This window comes from Myotis daubentonii, chromosome 11 (assembly GCF_963259705.1).
Source record: "Myotis daubentonii chromosome 11, mMyoDau2.1, whole genome shotgun sequence".
In the NCBI taxonomy this organism is placed as follows: Eukaryota; Metazoa; Chordata; class Mammalia; order Chiroptera; family Vespertilionidae; genus Myotis; species Myotis daubentonii.
In genome coordinates this window covers 74,450,089-74,465,190 of record NC_081850.1, presented here as the reverse complement: position 1 = coordinate 74,465,190, position 15,102 = coordinate 74,450,089, and the positions used below count along the sequence as shown (strand labels likewise).

General features: G+C 49.9%; 2 protein-coding genes and 2 long non-coding RNA genes across 12 annotated transcripts in view; 2 read left to right on the top strand and 2 right to left on the bottom strand.

Annotated features, from left to right (window-relative positions):
• GOLGA1 (golgin A1) overlaps positions 1-3,588 on the top strand; it is a 40,661-nt gene extending 37,073 nt beyond the window's left edge. For 8 of the 9 annotated variants that reach the window (XM_059657995.1, XM_059657991.1, XM_059657993.1 and 5 more), the window contains 3 exons: positions 83-253; positions 766-852; positions 1,421-3,588. In XM_059657995.1, the coding sequence (XP_059513978.1) occupies positions 83-253; positions 766-852; positions 1,421-1,501 (339 nt within the window). In that variant the 3' untranslated portion in view covers positions 1,502-3,588. The remainder of the gene's footprint in view (positions 1-82; positions 254-765; positions 853-1,420) is intronic. The other variant, XR_009447708.1, reaches the window with a different exon arrangement.
• Positions 3,589-4,444: 856 nt separating this feature from the next.
• Positions 4,445-12,604, bottom strand: ARPC5L (actin related protein 2/3 complex subunit 5 like). The gene is made up of 4 exons (XM_059658001.1): positions 12,315-12,604; positions 7,917-7,989; positions 6,251-6,427; positions 4,445-4,985 (listed from the first exon to the last, which is right to left on the bottom strand). The coding sequence occupies exons 1-4, from the start codon at positions 12,461-12,463 to the stop codon at positions 4,923-4,925; spliced, it is 462 nt and encodes a 153-aa protein (XP_059513984.1). The 5' UTR covers positions 12,464-12,604; the 3' UTR covers positions 4,445-4,922.
• LOC132212384 (uncharacterized) lies at positions 8,283-12,210 on the bottom strand. Its single transcript, XR_009447711.1, has 2 exons — positions 11,588-12,210; positions 8,283-11,074 (listed from the first exon to the last, which is right to left on the bottom strand). It is a non-coding gene; the product is annotated as an uncharacterized LOC132212384 (long non-coding RNA).
• A 94-nt stretch (positions 12,605-12,698) lies between the features above and the next one.
• On the top strand, positions 12,699-14,371 carry LOC132212382 (uncharacterized). The gene is made up of 2 exons (XR_009447709.1): positions 12,699-13,511; positions 13,703-14,371. It is a non-coding gene; the product is annotated as an uncharacterized LOC132212382 (long non-coding RNA).
• The last annotated feature ends 731 nt before the right edge of the window (positions 14,372-15,102 follow it).

Sequence of the window (15,102 nt, the reverse complement as noted above, 5' to 3'; positions counted from 1 at the left end):
GTATGCGTCGGGTGAATCTCCCACGTGATTTTCTGACCTGTCTTGAGCAGTTCAACGTAGCATCTTTTCTTTGTTTTTTCAGAAAATCAGACCCGATAATGAGCTTTTCGAAGTCCGGGAGAAGCCTGGCCCTGAGATGCCAAACATGGCCCCTTCTGTCACAAATAACGCTGACCTGCCTGATGCCCGCGAGATCAACTTCGAGTACCTTAAACACGTGGTTTTAAAATTCATGTCCTGTCGGGAATCCGAGGTACAGGGCTTCTGAATTGCATTTGGTACCGAGTTCTATCCCGGGGCCTGGCTTATTTGTCAAGTCCTGCATGGCTTCCCACCACACCCATTTCTTTCTCTTTCGCATTCCAATTTGACTATAAGTGTGGACCCTTGGTCATTTCTCCGGCCGGCAATGACTTGCTACTTGAGCAGCAAGAAGGGGGCACCTAGTAGGGAACTAGCTCCTGGGAGGGGTGTGGTTTGGATGTGGAGGCCAGAGTCAGGCAGCTGAATGTGCCCAGCATTTCTGCGTCCTCTGCAGAGCAGAGCTGCTGTGGGTGTCCTGGTCATCTTGCCAGTCCCCGAAGTAAAAGATGGAGGGAGAAAGAGAACCTGTCATTGCTCAGACCTCTGCATGGTCTTTGCTCACTGTTGGGAGCACACGCCAGGAACAGAACCAGAAATGCTGCCATTAAGCCCCAACTCCCACCACCAGCACCAGCACCACCACCACTTGGACCCAAGGCAGCAAAACTTACTTTGTTTCAGGCCTTTCATCTCATAAAAGCTGTGTCAGTGTTGCTGAACTTTTCACAAGAGGAAGAGAACATGCTCAAAGAAACCCTGGAGTATAAGGTAGGGTTCCCTGGCCTGCTGTCCAGCTTTAAAACATGTAGCTAGTGTTCCCAGCACTGGCAGGTGAGAGCAGCCCACGGCGGCGGTATCAGCTTCAGAGGTGCTTTTGGATGAACCTGACTCAGGCAGTATTTACTGAGCACATGCTTTGTGCCCACAGGTCTCTGCTGTACTTGACCAACAGACCTTGTTTTCCAAAGCAATTGATATAACTTTGTCAATAGCCCCAGGTCTGGCCCAGCACCCAGACTTAAAAAAGAAAAAGAAAAAATATATTTTAAAAGAATCTGCATAAATTATGTAATAGCAAAAAAAAATTAAAGGAAAAGATACCTACAATTCCACCTGTTTTGCCAACTCAATTTTTACTCCTGTTTCCCTCCCATATTTAGAATGGGCTCAGCCCTACAGTTCTGTCACTACAATCATTTTCATTGCTCTGGTCACAGCCGAAGTCAGGGTGCATGGAGGGCAGGAGGGGCCACCCAGGGGTGGGGGGGGCTCTTTCAGTGCCCTCTGTACCTGTTCCTGATTCTCATCTCAGGAGTCTTTTCTGTTTCAAACACAGATGTCATGGTTTGGGTCCAAGCCAGCTCCCAAAGGCAGCATCCGGCCATCCATCTCCAACCCTCGGATACCATGGTCCTAGATGGAACTACCCAAGGATGGAGCTCCGTGGGCTGACACTCTTTCTGTGAAAAGAACACTGACACACCAGCCTGGGTGGGTTTTTCATCACTGTAACTGCAGTATTTTGTACAAGTGTCTACACATTGTTTACAAGACCTAAGGGCCACTTCCCTGCAGGCTGCTTAGAACCTCAGGAGGCAGCGGATCCCGTCAGTCAGTCACAACGGGAGGGTCCTGGCACTACCCACGTTTCTAGTGCTGCTAAAATCCCAGCTCTGGCTAGCACGCCTGCACCTGCATTTCTAACTTTTGTTAGTACTTAAAGCTGAAGCTGTCAGCATCTGGCAGAGAGGAGGCAACTAATCCATCCTGTAGTGACGATGCTGGACAAAAAGCCCTTTGCAATGGTGCCCATAGGCCAGATCCACCTGCTTCTGCCACCAGCGAACTCAGTGGGGGTGGCTTTTAAAAATTCCCCTTCCTTGGTAGCATGATTGGGTTCAGATGAGTTAGAAGAGGCTTTTTAACCTTTCATGAAAATATTTTACCTTGTTTCTCAAACTACCTAGAAATTCAGATGTGTACATCTTAAGATACTCGAAAGCCAGTGTGGAGCAATGACTATGCAACTGACAGTATCTCATTTTATTGAAGAAAACAAGCAAATGTTTAAGAAGATCCAAATACACTCAATTGCCTTCTTAATAAATGTACTTGTCTTGGATAGGTTGCCGGTAAACCATTTAAAACTATTTTTTATAGCTAAATGTATTATAAAATCCAGGTAGTGATGTTCTCAAAGGAAAATTGGAGCATCGAGAGATTATTTCTGAAGTTGGGATTCCTGTCCCTTTGTAGTTTCACTAGTGTTCTCTGGCATCTGCTTCCCTCTGAAGCAGTGGTGGCATTTCATTTACTTTGCTCTTGATTCTGGGTTTTAGCACTGAGCAAGTGCTAATTACTTTTCTACTGTTAAGGACAGTGTGCTGTATTCAGAGGAGGCAGCAGCTGTCCCTCCCCCCAGCCTTGACCAAAACATTGGAGGTGGCCTGCCATCTTTCTTCGTCACCCTACCCCCATTTAAGATGACACTACATTCATATATGGTGTCCAGGCAGCTCCCAGCTACAGGACTTGATACATGCAGATGGCTCTGGTAGTAACTGACAACAACTTGTATTGCTAAAGGAAGAGACCATGCTTGCCTTGGATAAGCCACAATATCAAATCTAAAGGGAAACTGTTTATTGATTTAGTTTGATGAAAGTTTCACTGGTTAAATAAAAAAATGAATTAGTAACTGGAGCTCCTTTAAAATTTATTATCAGTTATCCTGTTCTCAATTACGCTTAGGGTTAAAATATATGAAATATATCTCACAGAAAAACAAGGATTTGCAGTTAACCTGCTACATTTCCACAGACCTAGAAGTACCAAGCAAGGCAGCATCACCTTTGTCCCAGCCAGGCTCTCTGCCAGCCAAGTGACCCATTCACTTACCTACCTCTTCCCTGAAGATGTCTATCCTGTTTAGAATGGTATTTTCCATTTACCAGTTGGGGACACAAAACAGGAGTCCCTTCTGTTCTGTAATTTTGATGTGGAAGAGGTAGCTTTACCAGCTGTTCCAGGAGAGAATACTGAAATTCGAGTCGTTCAGGGCTCTCCAGAGGCCGTTACAACACAGCTGCGGGAGTCCGTCTAAACTCCTCTGTGGCCACCCCAGCCCTTGAGCTGGTCCTAACCCCACCCACACTCCCGACAGGTTTAGGTGTAGATGTGGGGCCATCATGAAGTCTGGACTTTAGTGGATTCAGTCTGATTAGGTTTGCCTCCTGCACATTGAATTTCCTTCAGCTTTAAGAGGAAGAGTGGAATAACTATTCTAAGTGATTTAATGCACTTTTACTTGTATAAACATTCTGTGATAGAGACAATATATATATATATATATATATAAATATAAATATATGGCCCTTTATATGAGCATTGGATCTGGCTCTCTCCCTCCATGTTGTAAATAGGGATTATATTATCTCTAAGACTGCTGTAGAAAAGTCCTTTGTGGTGCAATATACTTTTTGATTAAAGCTCTTCAATCCAGAAGCAACTACAGTGGGTTTTACTTGATATGGTGTGTCAATATTTCTTTGACTTACTAAATCTAGTACATTGTGTCTCATGTACTTCAAGGGCTACAGAGCATTTGTCTTTCAGGAAGAACCTCCCCAGACTGGGTCTGGGAGAATAAATATACCTAATTTAACAAGCCAGCAGCCTAGGCCTATCTCCCAAGAATGGTGGGGTTCTGCAGGATTTGGGAGGATTGTGTGCTTTGGTCAACGTCTATCTCTAAGGCCCACACGACTGGGGAGAGCTTCAGACCATGAATGGGGTCCTTACCTTCAACAGAATGTAGACTAGTCATGTGTGCTAAAAAGGTAAGAATCTTTCACTTCAGAAAAGCTCATTGTTATTAGCTATAGGGAACAAAATGGGTTTTTATATTTGTAGGTTGATTGCTACCTGTTTCTGGCTTTTAATCCTTTAAAGAGAACTTGTCAACTTCACAATAAGAATGTTGCTATCACACAGCCAAATCCAGTGTCGGGAGATGGTGACCAGGCCTGTCCGAGGCCTACTCTCAAGTCTCGAGTGCAGTCACACAAACTAAAGACTTTTTAAAGCCTAGGTTAATTATTGAATGTTTGGCACTTTATTAAATAAGCTCCAAATTACATACAAATCAAGAGTAAAAACAATAAATACTTATTCAGCAAAACATCTCTCCATAGCAGCCAGTAACACTGTAGCCCAGGCTTGAGGTACTGCTGTGCAAGAGGCTGGATTGCCATGCTTGCTTCCTGGGCAGTTTCCAGAATAGTCAACCCCTCATTCATTACCATCCCATTCACTAACCTTTTAATTTTTTTAACATATATGAAACACACTGCAAAGTATATACTAATAAGCCAAGAGCTTTATTGATGCAGCAGGCACTTTACAATGAACCCAAGAGAGCCCGCCTTCTGGGAGGATGGGATGTCTGTACAAACCCTCCGGGGGTTTCCAATTCAGAAACACAAGCTCTCCCTTCCACCGCAGCCCTTGGATCTGTACCTGCCCAAAGCATCCCTTCCCGTTTTAAACAGGCAGTGCACACAGGGACACCTGACCAACACTGGCCAGCCACTCTGGCAGACAGTCACAATGTCAGTTCTGCATTATTCATGGACAAAGGCATAGACTATCAGATCCTGCAAAAGGATTTAGGAAACAGTAAGACAATTTCTCCCTCCACCTTGAAAATAAAATACACTTCAGCGGATGCATGTCCTGAAATAGTTGGGAGTTCCTAGGAAGATGGTCCATTTTCAATTCCTTCTTCACCAGCCTGTGCATCCAAAATTCTTCTCAAGGTAACATGAGTCTTTTTTTTTTTAAACAGTCTTTCTTGCTGTAAGAACTCTTATAATGGAGCCTAGTCCTCCTACTGCTAATGCCTGTGGGGACAGGAAAAGGAAACGTGTCAAATGAACCCAGGTGGACAAGGGGAAACCTGGCTTGCCAGGGGAGAGGGGATGATGCACTCCCTAACCCAGATCATTATGTCACAGATCCCAGAAAAGGATTCTGGCAAGAGCACAGGCAAGTAGGAGAAGGTAACAGCCCTGTCCTGGAGCCAAGGCCCAGGAGTTACTCTTTAGGCAGAACTGGGCTTGAGAACACTGTTACCAAGCACACAAACAGAGCCCCCCGAATTTCCCCTTTGACAAGCTCATGGTTTCCAGCCTGCTGACACTGCTCTAGGCACTTGAACTGACATGCCCATCAGAGCTACCTCGAGGAGCCATCATTAGAAATGCCAATAGGGCTGAGCACCAAGTTGCCTTAAAAGGCCCCAAAAGGCCTGGCCTTGATACCATGCAGAGGGCTTGCTCACTTCCCCAAGCACCACAGCTGCCCCCACATACTAAACCAAGGGCCTCACCTTCTTGCTGAGCAGGCACCATACCCATCAGCAGGACCAAGGCCACAACCCTAGCCCAGCACCAAAGCTGCCAAATGACTGGCCCCTCAGTGAGAGGATCACTCCCTTAAAACACAATGGAGCATTCAGGAAGGATGTTAGTGAGAGCCTGGTCTCCTGTGATGGTGGGCGTGCTTCCTGTAGCTCTACAGGGTGCGGGGACAGTGACATATAGGCAAGACACAGGCTTGGCGAAAAGCCTGCTCTTGTACCAACCCTAGCAAAGGACAGGCACAGCTTTTCCTGCTGCAGGTGGATGAAGGCCCTTTAAAGTGACTGTGAAGGTTTCTGCCTCTGCTCACTCTGGCCTGGTGAGGCTGAGGCCAGAGCAGGAAGCCCTTAGAGCTAGCTGGAGGGCACAGCCTGCCTTCCCAAGCACCCCTACCATCACCACCACCACCTCCACTTCCACCAAAGCAAGAAGTATTATGAAGCCCCAGCCACTAGAAGCCTGCCTGCCTCCATCTGGGACTCCTCATCTGCCTTACCATGCCAAGTCACCTGCCCCATGACCTGCCTGGCATACATCAGCAGCTAAAGCAACTGTGATTACCAGAGACAGTGGATCCCTACCGATGCTTTTTGGGCAGAGGTAAGTGATCCAATGTCCCAGTTTGGCCCCCTGTTCTCATATGCCTATCAGAGCTTACTAGGTTTGTTGTGGAACATCTAACCTGCTAATCTGAACCCGGAGGAGGGAGTCCGTGGGCTGCCTGCACGGGCAGTGTGTTCACATACCTTTTCATGCCACTGGAGTAACACTGCACTGCTATTTTCTGTGGGCTTCTCAAACCCTTTATAAATGTACTTCATTAGCAAGTCAATGCCATTTTTGTCCAGTGATTGCACAGCCTGCTCAATCTCGCTGCTCTTAAAATTTGTAAGTACTTTCAGCACCACACCCTGGGCTCGTTCCTACAGAGGAAAGAGAGAAGGAGTGAGGCCAAGCCACAGCCCAACACATCCAGGCCCCCCACTGCTGGCACAGAAACACCAAACCAAGCAGTATGAACTCACCTGGAACTGCATAATTTCTAATCCGTCTGGGATGGTTAAAAAAATAAATGGGGAGAAATTCTTGCCGAAACTTGTTTGGCTCAGTGGATAGAGCGTCGGCCTGCAGACTGAAAGGTCCCAGGTTCGATTCTGGTCAAGGGCATGTACCTGGGTTGCGGGCACATCCCCAGTAGATGTGCAGGAGGCAGCTGATCGATGTTTCTCTCATCGATGTTTCTAACTCTCTCTCTCCCTTCCTCTCTGTAAAAAAATCAATAAAATATATTTTAAAAAAAAATAAGTGGGGAGAAATTCTTTTGTTGACTTCAATTTCAAAGTATCCCTTATTTATGTCAATAAGTTATTCCATTATTTGGGAGGGAGGAGAATAACTACTTTACTGGGGAGAAACATCACTACTATTTTTTTTTTTTTTAAATCCTCACTGGAGAATATTTTTTTCCATTGATTTCTAGAGAATGGAAGGAAAGGGATCGAGGGAGAGGAGGCGGGGAGAGACATCAATTGGTTGTCTCTCGCACGCAACCTGACCTGGGTGAAGAATCGAACCTGCATCCCAGGTATGTGCTCTTGACCAGAATCAAACCCGTGACCCTCCAGTGTACAGGCTGATGCTCTAACCACTGAAGACACCGGTCAGGGCAAATGTCACTACTTTTGATGACACCAGCAAGGCCTTAGAATCCACAGGATCACAATGGTGGAGATCTATTTTTTTAAAAACAAGTTTATCTGTCTGCAGCTTCCCTCTGTGCTCACCCCAGTAATAGAGGGGCCATTCCCTTTCATGTTTGAGAGGTGCAGCCATTGTACACACCCTTCAGTCCACAGGCTGATGCTCTATCTGGTGAGCCACAAAAGGGCAAAATCCCAGCTTTGGCAACCGCTTTCCCTGGACCAAATTTTAGCTTCAGTGATGAAATGTTAGACTCAGAGATGCAATACGCACAACTGTATCTTCTCATCTAGTTTGTAAAAGGCAGGAAATCTTAAAAAGCACTGAAAATCCTTAGGCAAATAAAGCCTATTCAATAGCCTATAAAATCTTAACCACCCGATAAGTCTCACATGGCAAGCTAATTTATAGTTCTGCTAATCAGCAAGGGCTGGGCTGACTTCTCACCCCATGAGGCTCTGGGGAGGAGTGAACAGTTTCTTTGGGGAGCTTTTACTATAAACACTGATAGCTTTGATGTCAGGAACACCAGGAGGCTTCCGTGGAAGCACTGCCAGTGCCAACTCACTCCCTTGGCAGATACTCACTGATGCAGAGATGGAACAGACACTGTCCAGAGCCCCAGGCAGCTCACGCTCAGCTGGAGACAACGGACAACCATAGCCCAAGTCCCAAAACCACCCAGCAGAGCTGCAGTGCAACCCCATTTACCTTCACAGCTTGATTCTTGGTGTTGACGGGAGAATTCCGCAGGGCTGCATGAAACGCCCGAAGCATGTCCCCTGTGCATCACCACCAGTTAAGGACGGCTAGGTTCGAGCATGTCCATGCCTTTATTAATGAACTCATCTCAAAACAGCTCAAGATGGGAGTCAAATGGCATCTTATCTCATCCAACCACCTCCCACTGAGGCTTGAAGGTGGGCACAGAGGCTGCTTAGACGGTAGCCTGTAGCCTCCCTGAGCCACACAGAGGGTGGAGGACACCTCTGCCAACGCTGCATACCCCTTCTGCCATCCCCTAAACATTCCCCCTCAAAGCAAGTTTTTTAAAGGAAATAGGATTCTTATTTTATGTATTGACTGATAGATTGATTTCAGAGAGGAAGGGATAGGGATAAATAGAAACATCAATGATGAGAGAGAAGCATTGATCGGCTGCCTCCTGTACGCCCCCTCCTGGGGATCGAGCCCCAAACCTGGGCATGCACCCTTGACCAGAATCAAACCCAGGAACCTTCAGTCCACAGGCTGATGCTCTCTATCCCCTAAGCCAAACCAGCTAGGGCTCAAAGCAAGTTTGGACACACCCTCCCTCGATCCCTGGAAGGTAGCAGCAAAGCAACTGCCCTCAAGGGGTATCTTACAGCAAAATCCTGAGTTGCTTGCACCTGCTCTGTACGGGTACTGTCCCTGTATCTGCCCTACTCGATACTAACAACCACCATGTGAGGTTATCAACCTCACCTTGTTCTCAAAAGGGAAGAACAAAGGCACAAACCAAGGTCTTCTCACTCTCAATCCAATGCTTTGTATCAGTTAAACCAATAAAGAAATTAAGATGTGCTAAAACTGTTACCTTCTAAGACCTCCCCCAGGTCAGTGAGGTCCCAACTGCTACCAGGAGGGAGATTTATTAATCTAAAAGAACTTTTGCCAACAAATGAGCCAATCCCCCTGCCCCCTAACCCCCAAATCTCAGCTGCAGTACTGACAGATTCTTCGCTGAGTTCTGAATAGCCAGCACTTAAAAGAAATTTATAATCTGGGTTAGGTCCCCAAAGGTGACACCTATTTTAAACTGAATTACATTAGCCGACTTTCATTTCCTCATCTGAAACATTGGCTTCAGCCAAAAAGCCTCAAAAATAGAACAAGGAATGGCTTCTGCCCAATCGGATACCATGCAGCGATACCCACGTATAAACTGACAGGGCTCTGGAGCAAAGCTGCCCTGTCTTCCCCAGTGTGGGCTCCATCTTGACTGAGCAGTGCCCACACCACCCCAAAGCCACTTCTGCCAAGCTCCCCGGCCCCTGCCGGGCTGTGATCCACCTTCCGCACGGGAGAGGGAGCCCACCCCCAAATGTGGAAGGTGGATCACAGCCTGCGGCACTCCACCCACCGACCCTGTATCTGTCCGCCTTGGACTTCCTCTTCCCCAGCCAGGCAAGGGCCAGTCTGGCATCAGCCACTGATAACTTCTACCGCAGAATTCTTTTCTAATTTGGTGTCCAGAACAATAAGCAGAGACCCAGAGGCTTAACAGGAAATGTTGGCTGGTGCTCTTCACTCTTCAGCATGGTTGGCAGACAAAATCATTTGGAAGAGTAGGATAACTAGTCCACTAGAGCAAAAAGAGCCACTGCTTTAGAGTCACCTCACTGTTGGCAGTCTCCCAAGCGTTCACGCTAGGTGCTGATGGGTAGAGGGCCTGCAGCAGGTGAGGAGATACAGGCTGCTGCGAGGGCATACCATTTAGCAAGCTGGCCTCCGGCCCTTTCAGAGAACAGGCTGTGCAGGCTGGGGAGCCCTGCCCAACCCCTAGTCTCCTCTATCTCAGGGTTTCTCAACCATGGCACTACTGACATTTTAGACCAGATGATCAATGTGGGGTCTGCCTATGCATCGGACAATTTTAGCAGCACCCCTGGCCTCTACCCACTAGATCCCTCAAGCCCTGACAATCAAAATGTCTCCAAACATTGCCAGCTTTCCTCAGGGAAAGGAGAGAGCGCAAAATCACTCAAAACCACTTCTCTGAACAGATCCCTGCTCCCAAGGACCAGAAGGTGCTCAGCAAGGAAGAAAAGGAATGACTACTTTAAAATCCCCGCAAGGTCTCAGATCCTGTGCCAAGTGCTTTCACGTTATTATCACTAACAAGTCTGTGACCAGAGTCATCATTCTTATCTTAAAGGCAACGAATTTGAGGCTCAGAAGGGAAGTGACCTGTCCAAGGTCACAAAGCTAAGCTGTCCAGCTGGCCTTCAAGCCCAAGTACACCTGACTCCAAAGCCAAGCTCTTTTTACAGTCTCCTACTGCATTCCACCCACAGACCCAAGTTTCGTGTTCAAGACACAAGCTCTGTGCCTAGCACTGCGCTGAAGCCTCCCATGGGACACAGAAGGCAGTTTGGGTCTCCTCCTTTTAACAGAGAAGGATGCTGAGCTTGAGAGTGTGTCTGACCACTCAAGGTCACATAGCTATGGCATGGTAGAGCTGGGTCCGTATGGATGCACAGCACGTGTTTTTATTTCATCTGTTACTCCCACCATGACTCGCTTCCATATACAGACAGGCCTCCTCCCAGCACTTCCCATTCTAATCAACCGACCCCTATTTCTACTCTCCTCTGTTCTGACTCCTAGAAGCCTGTTCCACAGTTAAAAATCAATGATGGAATATAAGCCCAATACCTGGCACATGGTAAGGACGCAGTAAATATTAGTTCCTCTTCCCTCCCTGGGCCTCACATTTGCTAGGATTTCAGTTCTCACCTGCTAACCTCCCTTTCCCCAGTCCCAAGAGGTACACGCTCCATGGTAACAAGGTTCCCAACATTACCAGCAGTGAAGAAACTACCATCCCCTGGACGTGCCAGGCTGTCTCCAAGCAGCCTCAAGAAACCTTTTTCTGGTCAAGGGCATCTAAGGGAAGCCCTTTAAATCTGCCAGAACCAAGGCAGCAGGTAACCAGACCGTGTCCTCCACATCTGTGGACGTCTCTGGGCCACAGGCCTGACCCTGCAGCCCTTTTGGCACCACCTGCCCATGAATGAGGTCCTGCACCAGACTGCAAACTCAAACCTTCCTTCAATGGCGTCTTCTCATGCCACCATTTCACCAAAGGAATAAGCAAGGCGAGCCTGATGGGGCAGGAAATACAAGTTTGTATTTGAAAACACATTCATTCCTGTCCAAACAAAGTCAGTCTGAAGGTTTTTCTTTTCAAGGCACACTGGACTCCTCCCAAAGGCGGTCTATGGGCCTGACTTCCAAGCTGAGTCAACTGATTAAACACCCAGAACCTGATTTATATACGGCATGAGCCTCCAGCCCTGCACTGGCAAGTGCGGGGGAGGGGCAGGCACTTCCGGTAACACCGTTTGAATAAAGAAAAATCCTTCCTCTGAGAATAAGTCAGTTTCCTGTGTTCAAGCTGCTAAGGGGCCAAGCAGGCTGTGACAACCACCTCTATTTTTAATCTTGTTTTCTAAATGCTAGTTTTCAGCGGCCACAAAAATAGTCGTTTCCAGTCGCGGGGCTCTACTTTTACATTTCACTTTTTGCTCTCCGGTTTTTCTTAGCTCGAAACTACGTTTTTTTCCACTGCTTCCTGCACAAGAAGGCTGGGAGGGGGGGGGGGGGGTCAAACTCACTTGTTGAACATGGCTGAGACCATCAAGGTCCAAAAACCCAAGGCGTTCGTAGGCAGCTGAGAATAGGTCGGCAACCGGGGCATGAAGCTGCCGGGTCAGATCGGTTTGTGGGTGAGAGGTGGACAACCTCCGGCCTCAGGGCTGGACGAAGGCTACCCCCGTGACCTTTCTTCCCCGCAACCACCCTCCCACCTACTGTCGTGCGGTGCAGCGATCAGGCCCGCGAGCACCGTGCCCAGGAGCCGCCCGGGCTGCTCCATTACTCAGCGGTGGTTCGCCTCGGCCCCTCCCGCCGGAGAAGCCCGAGTGTGACCCCACTGCCTGCAGGGAAGGATGGAGAGATGGGGCGTCCAAGGAAGGGACAGCCTAGAGGGCGAGCAGGAAAGGGAGTAAAGGAGGAGAGGCCTCGCAGAGCAGTGAGCAGCGGAGGGGCTGGGGCGAGAGCCGCACACGCCTGGAGCCGCCGAGCAAGCCGGCCCACCGGGGCGCAGGGGCCGCGTGGGGCTGAGCTGCTGAGGGAGACTCGGGGGCGGGGGCCAGGAACGAGGGGGTGCGGAGGGGGCTCAGGGAACCTTGCCCGGGGGGGAGCCAGGTCGGAAGAGAGTTGGGAGACTGACCGGAGGGGCCGCGGATAAGAGGAGTGGGGAGTCAGCCTGAGGGGCCGGGAGGAGGGAAGTGGGAGCGCTGGGCCAGGGGGAGCCCGAGCCGCCACGCCGGGGAAGGATATTGCCGCAGGAGCCCATCCACCTCGTTAGGGTCCGGGCCTGGCTCGCCTGCCGCCGCCGCCGCCTCCTCCTGCTCGTCCACGAATTTGTTCTCGTCAAACTCGTCGATGTCCACCCGACGGAAGCGCGAGGACAGCGTATTCCGGGCCATGGCGTGGGCTCGGCGCCCGCTCGGCCGGCTCCGCTCCGGGTCCGACCTCAGATTCACTCCGCTCCGAACCGGCTCCGGGGCGGGAAGCGGCCGCCCGGCACTACCTCCACCTCCTCCGCGCGCGCCGCCGCCCGCCCACTTCCGGCCCACGCCGGAACCGGAAGTGCAGGTGGAAGGCGGGACAGAGACGTTGGGGGGCAGCTGAAAGCGCTCTATGGTTGGTCTTGTTGGCGACCCGATCCCCGCCCTCCCGGCCCCCGTCACCGCCTGACTCCCATCTTCCTGGCGCCTCAGTCTTCCCCTCTGAGGAGCGGGCGCCCGGCCCGAGCAGGCCCAGCATCTCCGACGCCGCTACCGCGCTCGTTGCTCGGCCTCCCTCCCGCGTTCCGTGAGCCCCTGCCCTGGAAGGGGCTGGCGCGGGCACAGCCCCGGACTCCGGGGGTCATCACTGCCCAGACGGAGGGAGCACGGCCGCCGCAGGAGAAGGCACCGGCTGTGCCTGCCGAATGGCGGGCAGGCTTCTTGGAGGAGAAACCTTCAAGCTGAGGGATGAGTAGTGGCTCTTGTGCCCCGGGAGTGACGGGGGTTGGGAGAGCCTTGAACGCCACCGCCCTGAGCTGAGAGGAGGTGGCCTCTGCCTTGTGCACAGTGACCCTGGTGCCCAGTGACCGGGAGAAGTGAAAGACGTTTAAAGTGTATCTTGTTGATAAGACAGTGAAGACCTTTGGACTTGAGGGTGTGAGGGCCCCGCAGGTGTAGCAGTCACCTTGGCCAGGCGGGGTCGGGGTGAGGAGAGGAGATGACTCTGGCCGCCATCCGAGCAGGAAGGGCGAGGCCCTCGGGGCTGAGAGGTTGGACCCGACTGGAGAGGCATTTCCTGGCAGGAAGCCACAGCCTGAGATGGGGGCGATTGGGGTGCAGGTCGGGCGCAGTCAAGGGCGGCTCTAGTGCCAGGATTAGGTGCCTCGGCTGCTGCGGAGGGGTTCCATTAATGGGCCTTAGACCAACCTGGGTCTTGGTTTTCATAGAATAGTACTCTTTAATAAAGGTCAGTCATGCTGGACAAAAATCGTGCACCTATGGATGAGGACAGTGGGTGGGGAGTGAGGGCGGAGGGTGGGGCGGGAACTGGGAGGAGGGGAGTTATGGGGGGGAAAAAAAAAAGGAACAAATGTAATAATCTGAACAATAAAGATTTAATTAAAAAAAAAAAAAGAAAGAAAAAAAAAATAAATAAAGGTCAGTCATGAATGAAATGGGATTTGTTTTGTTGCTTTGAGTATTTCTCATTGAACTGTGTCTGCAGATCAAAAATAGGCCAAGCTTTGCGCAGTGCAGTCCGGTAGCCAATGAAGTTTATCTGAGGGGCGATTATTGCTAATTGAAGAAGAAAAATATACCAGACTATGAGGCTACCTAATCTTGGGCGATCAAGATAGACCCTTAGCCCTCGCCGGTTTGGCTCAGTGGATAGAGCGTCGCCTGTGGATCAAAGGGTCTCGGGTTCGATTCTGGTCAAGGGCATGTACCTGGGTTGCAGGCTCCTCCCCAGCCCGCACCCTGGTCAGAGCAAGTGCAGGAGGCAACCAATCATGTGTTTCCCTCACATCGATGTTTCTCTCTGTCTTTCCCTCTCTCTTCCACTTTTCCCCTAAAAATCAATGGGAAAATATCCTGGGGTGAGGATTTTAAATAAATAAATAAAAATAAGATACAGGCTCTTCCAGTGGGAAATAGGTGCTGAGAAAAGCCTGGGGACAGGCGAAGCACGCTTTTGTCTTTCAGCTCCGTACCTTGGAAGAAATCAAGCAGGCCACAAGACAGCAGAAATTCATAGCCCAGAACATCCTGGCCAGGAGGAACTTCAAGTCAGATGTACCCATTTTATAAGTAAGGAAGTAACCTCCAGCCGAGACCGGTTTGGCTCAGTGGATAGAGCGTCGGCCTGCGGACTGGGGGGTCCCGGGTTCGATTCCGGTCAAGGGCATGTACCTGGGTTGCGGGCACATCCCCGGTGGGGGGTGTGCAGGAGGCAGCTGATCGATGTTTCTAACTTTCCATCTCTCTCCCTTCCTCTCTGTGAAAAATCAATAAAATATATTTAAAAAAAAAAAAAGGAAGTAACCTCCAAATAAACTGGTGAATGCAAACATGTTTCTCCTATAGCTGTGGGCCTCCATTCCAGCCGGGAAGGCAGAATTTAAAAGTCGGTACTAGACTACGTCAGAGATGACTGTGCCGAGGGAAAACAACAGCAACCATGCAGTGCCCGAGAGTGAGTACCGTAGATACAGTGGTCAACAGAGATGTCCCTTAGAAGGTGACACTGATTCGGGACCTGAGGGACGTGGAGGAGGGAACCACCCAAAGGCCCAGAGGCAGGGCAGGCTTGGTGTATTCCAGAAACAGCAAGGCCATACTGGAGCAAGAGTGAGAAGAGATGAGGTGGAAGTGGAGGAGATGCTGTACGGCTTTGAGGAAAAGATGTGGTCTTAATCCAGATGGGACAGCCCTGGAAATTCTGGGCAGAGCAGTGGCATGTGTGAAAAGGACCCCTCTAGCCTTAACTGGTTTGGCTCAGTGGATAGAGCAGCCGTGGGCAAACTACGGCCCGTGGGCCGGATCCGCCCGTTTGAAAT

Excerpts from the sequence above, each read along its gene's own strand:
- ARPC5L (XM_059658001.1), bottom strand. The coding sequence starts at position 12,463 with ATGGCCCGGAATACGCTGTCCTCGCGCTTCCGTCGGGTGGACATCGAC. Across the intron at positions 7,990-12,314 it reads GTGGATGGGCTCCTGCGGCA|AGGGGACATGCTTCGGGCGT; the intron begins ATATCCTTCCCC and ends GTGGTGATGCAC. Across the intron at positions 6,428-7,916 it reads CCAAGAATCAAGCTGTGAAG|GAACGAGCCCAGGGTGTGGT; the intron begins GTAAATGGGGTT and ends TTTCCTCTGTAG.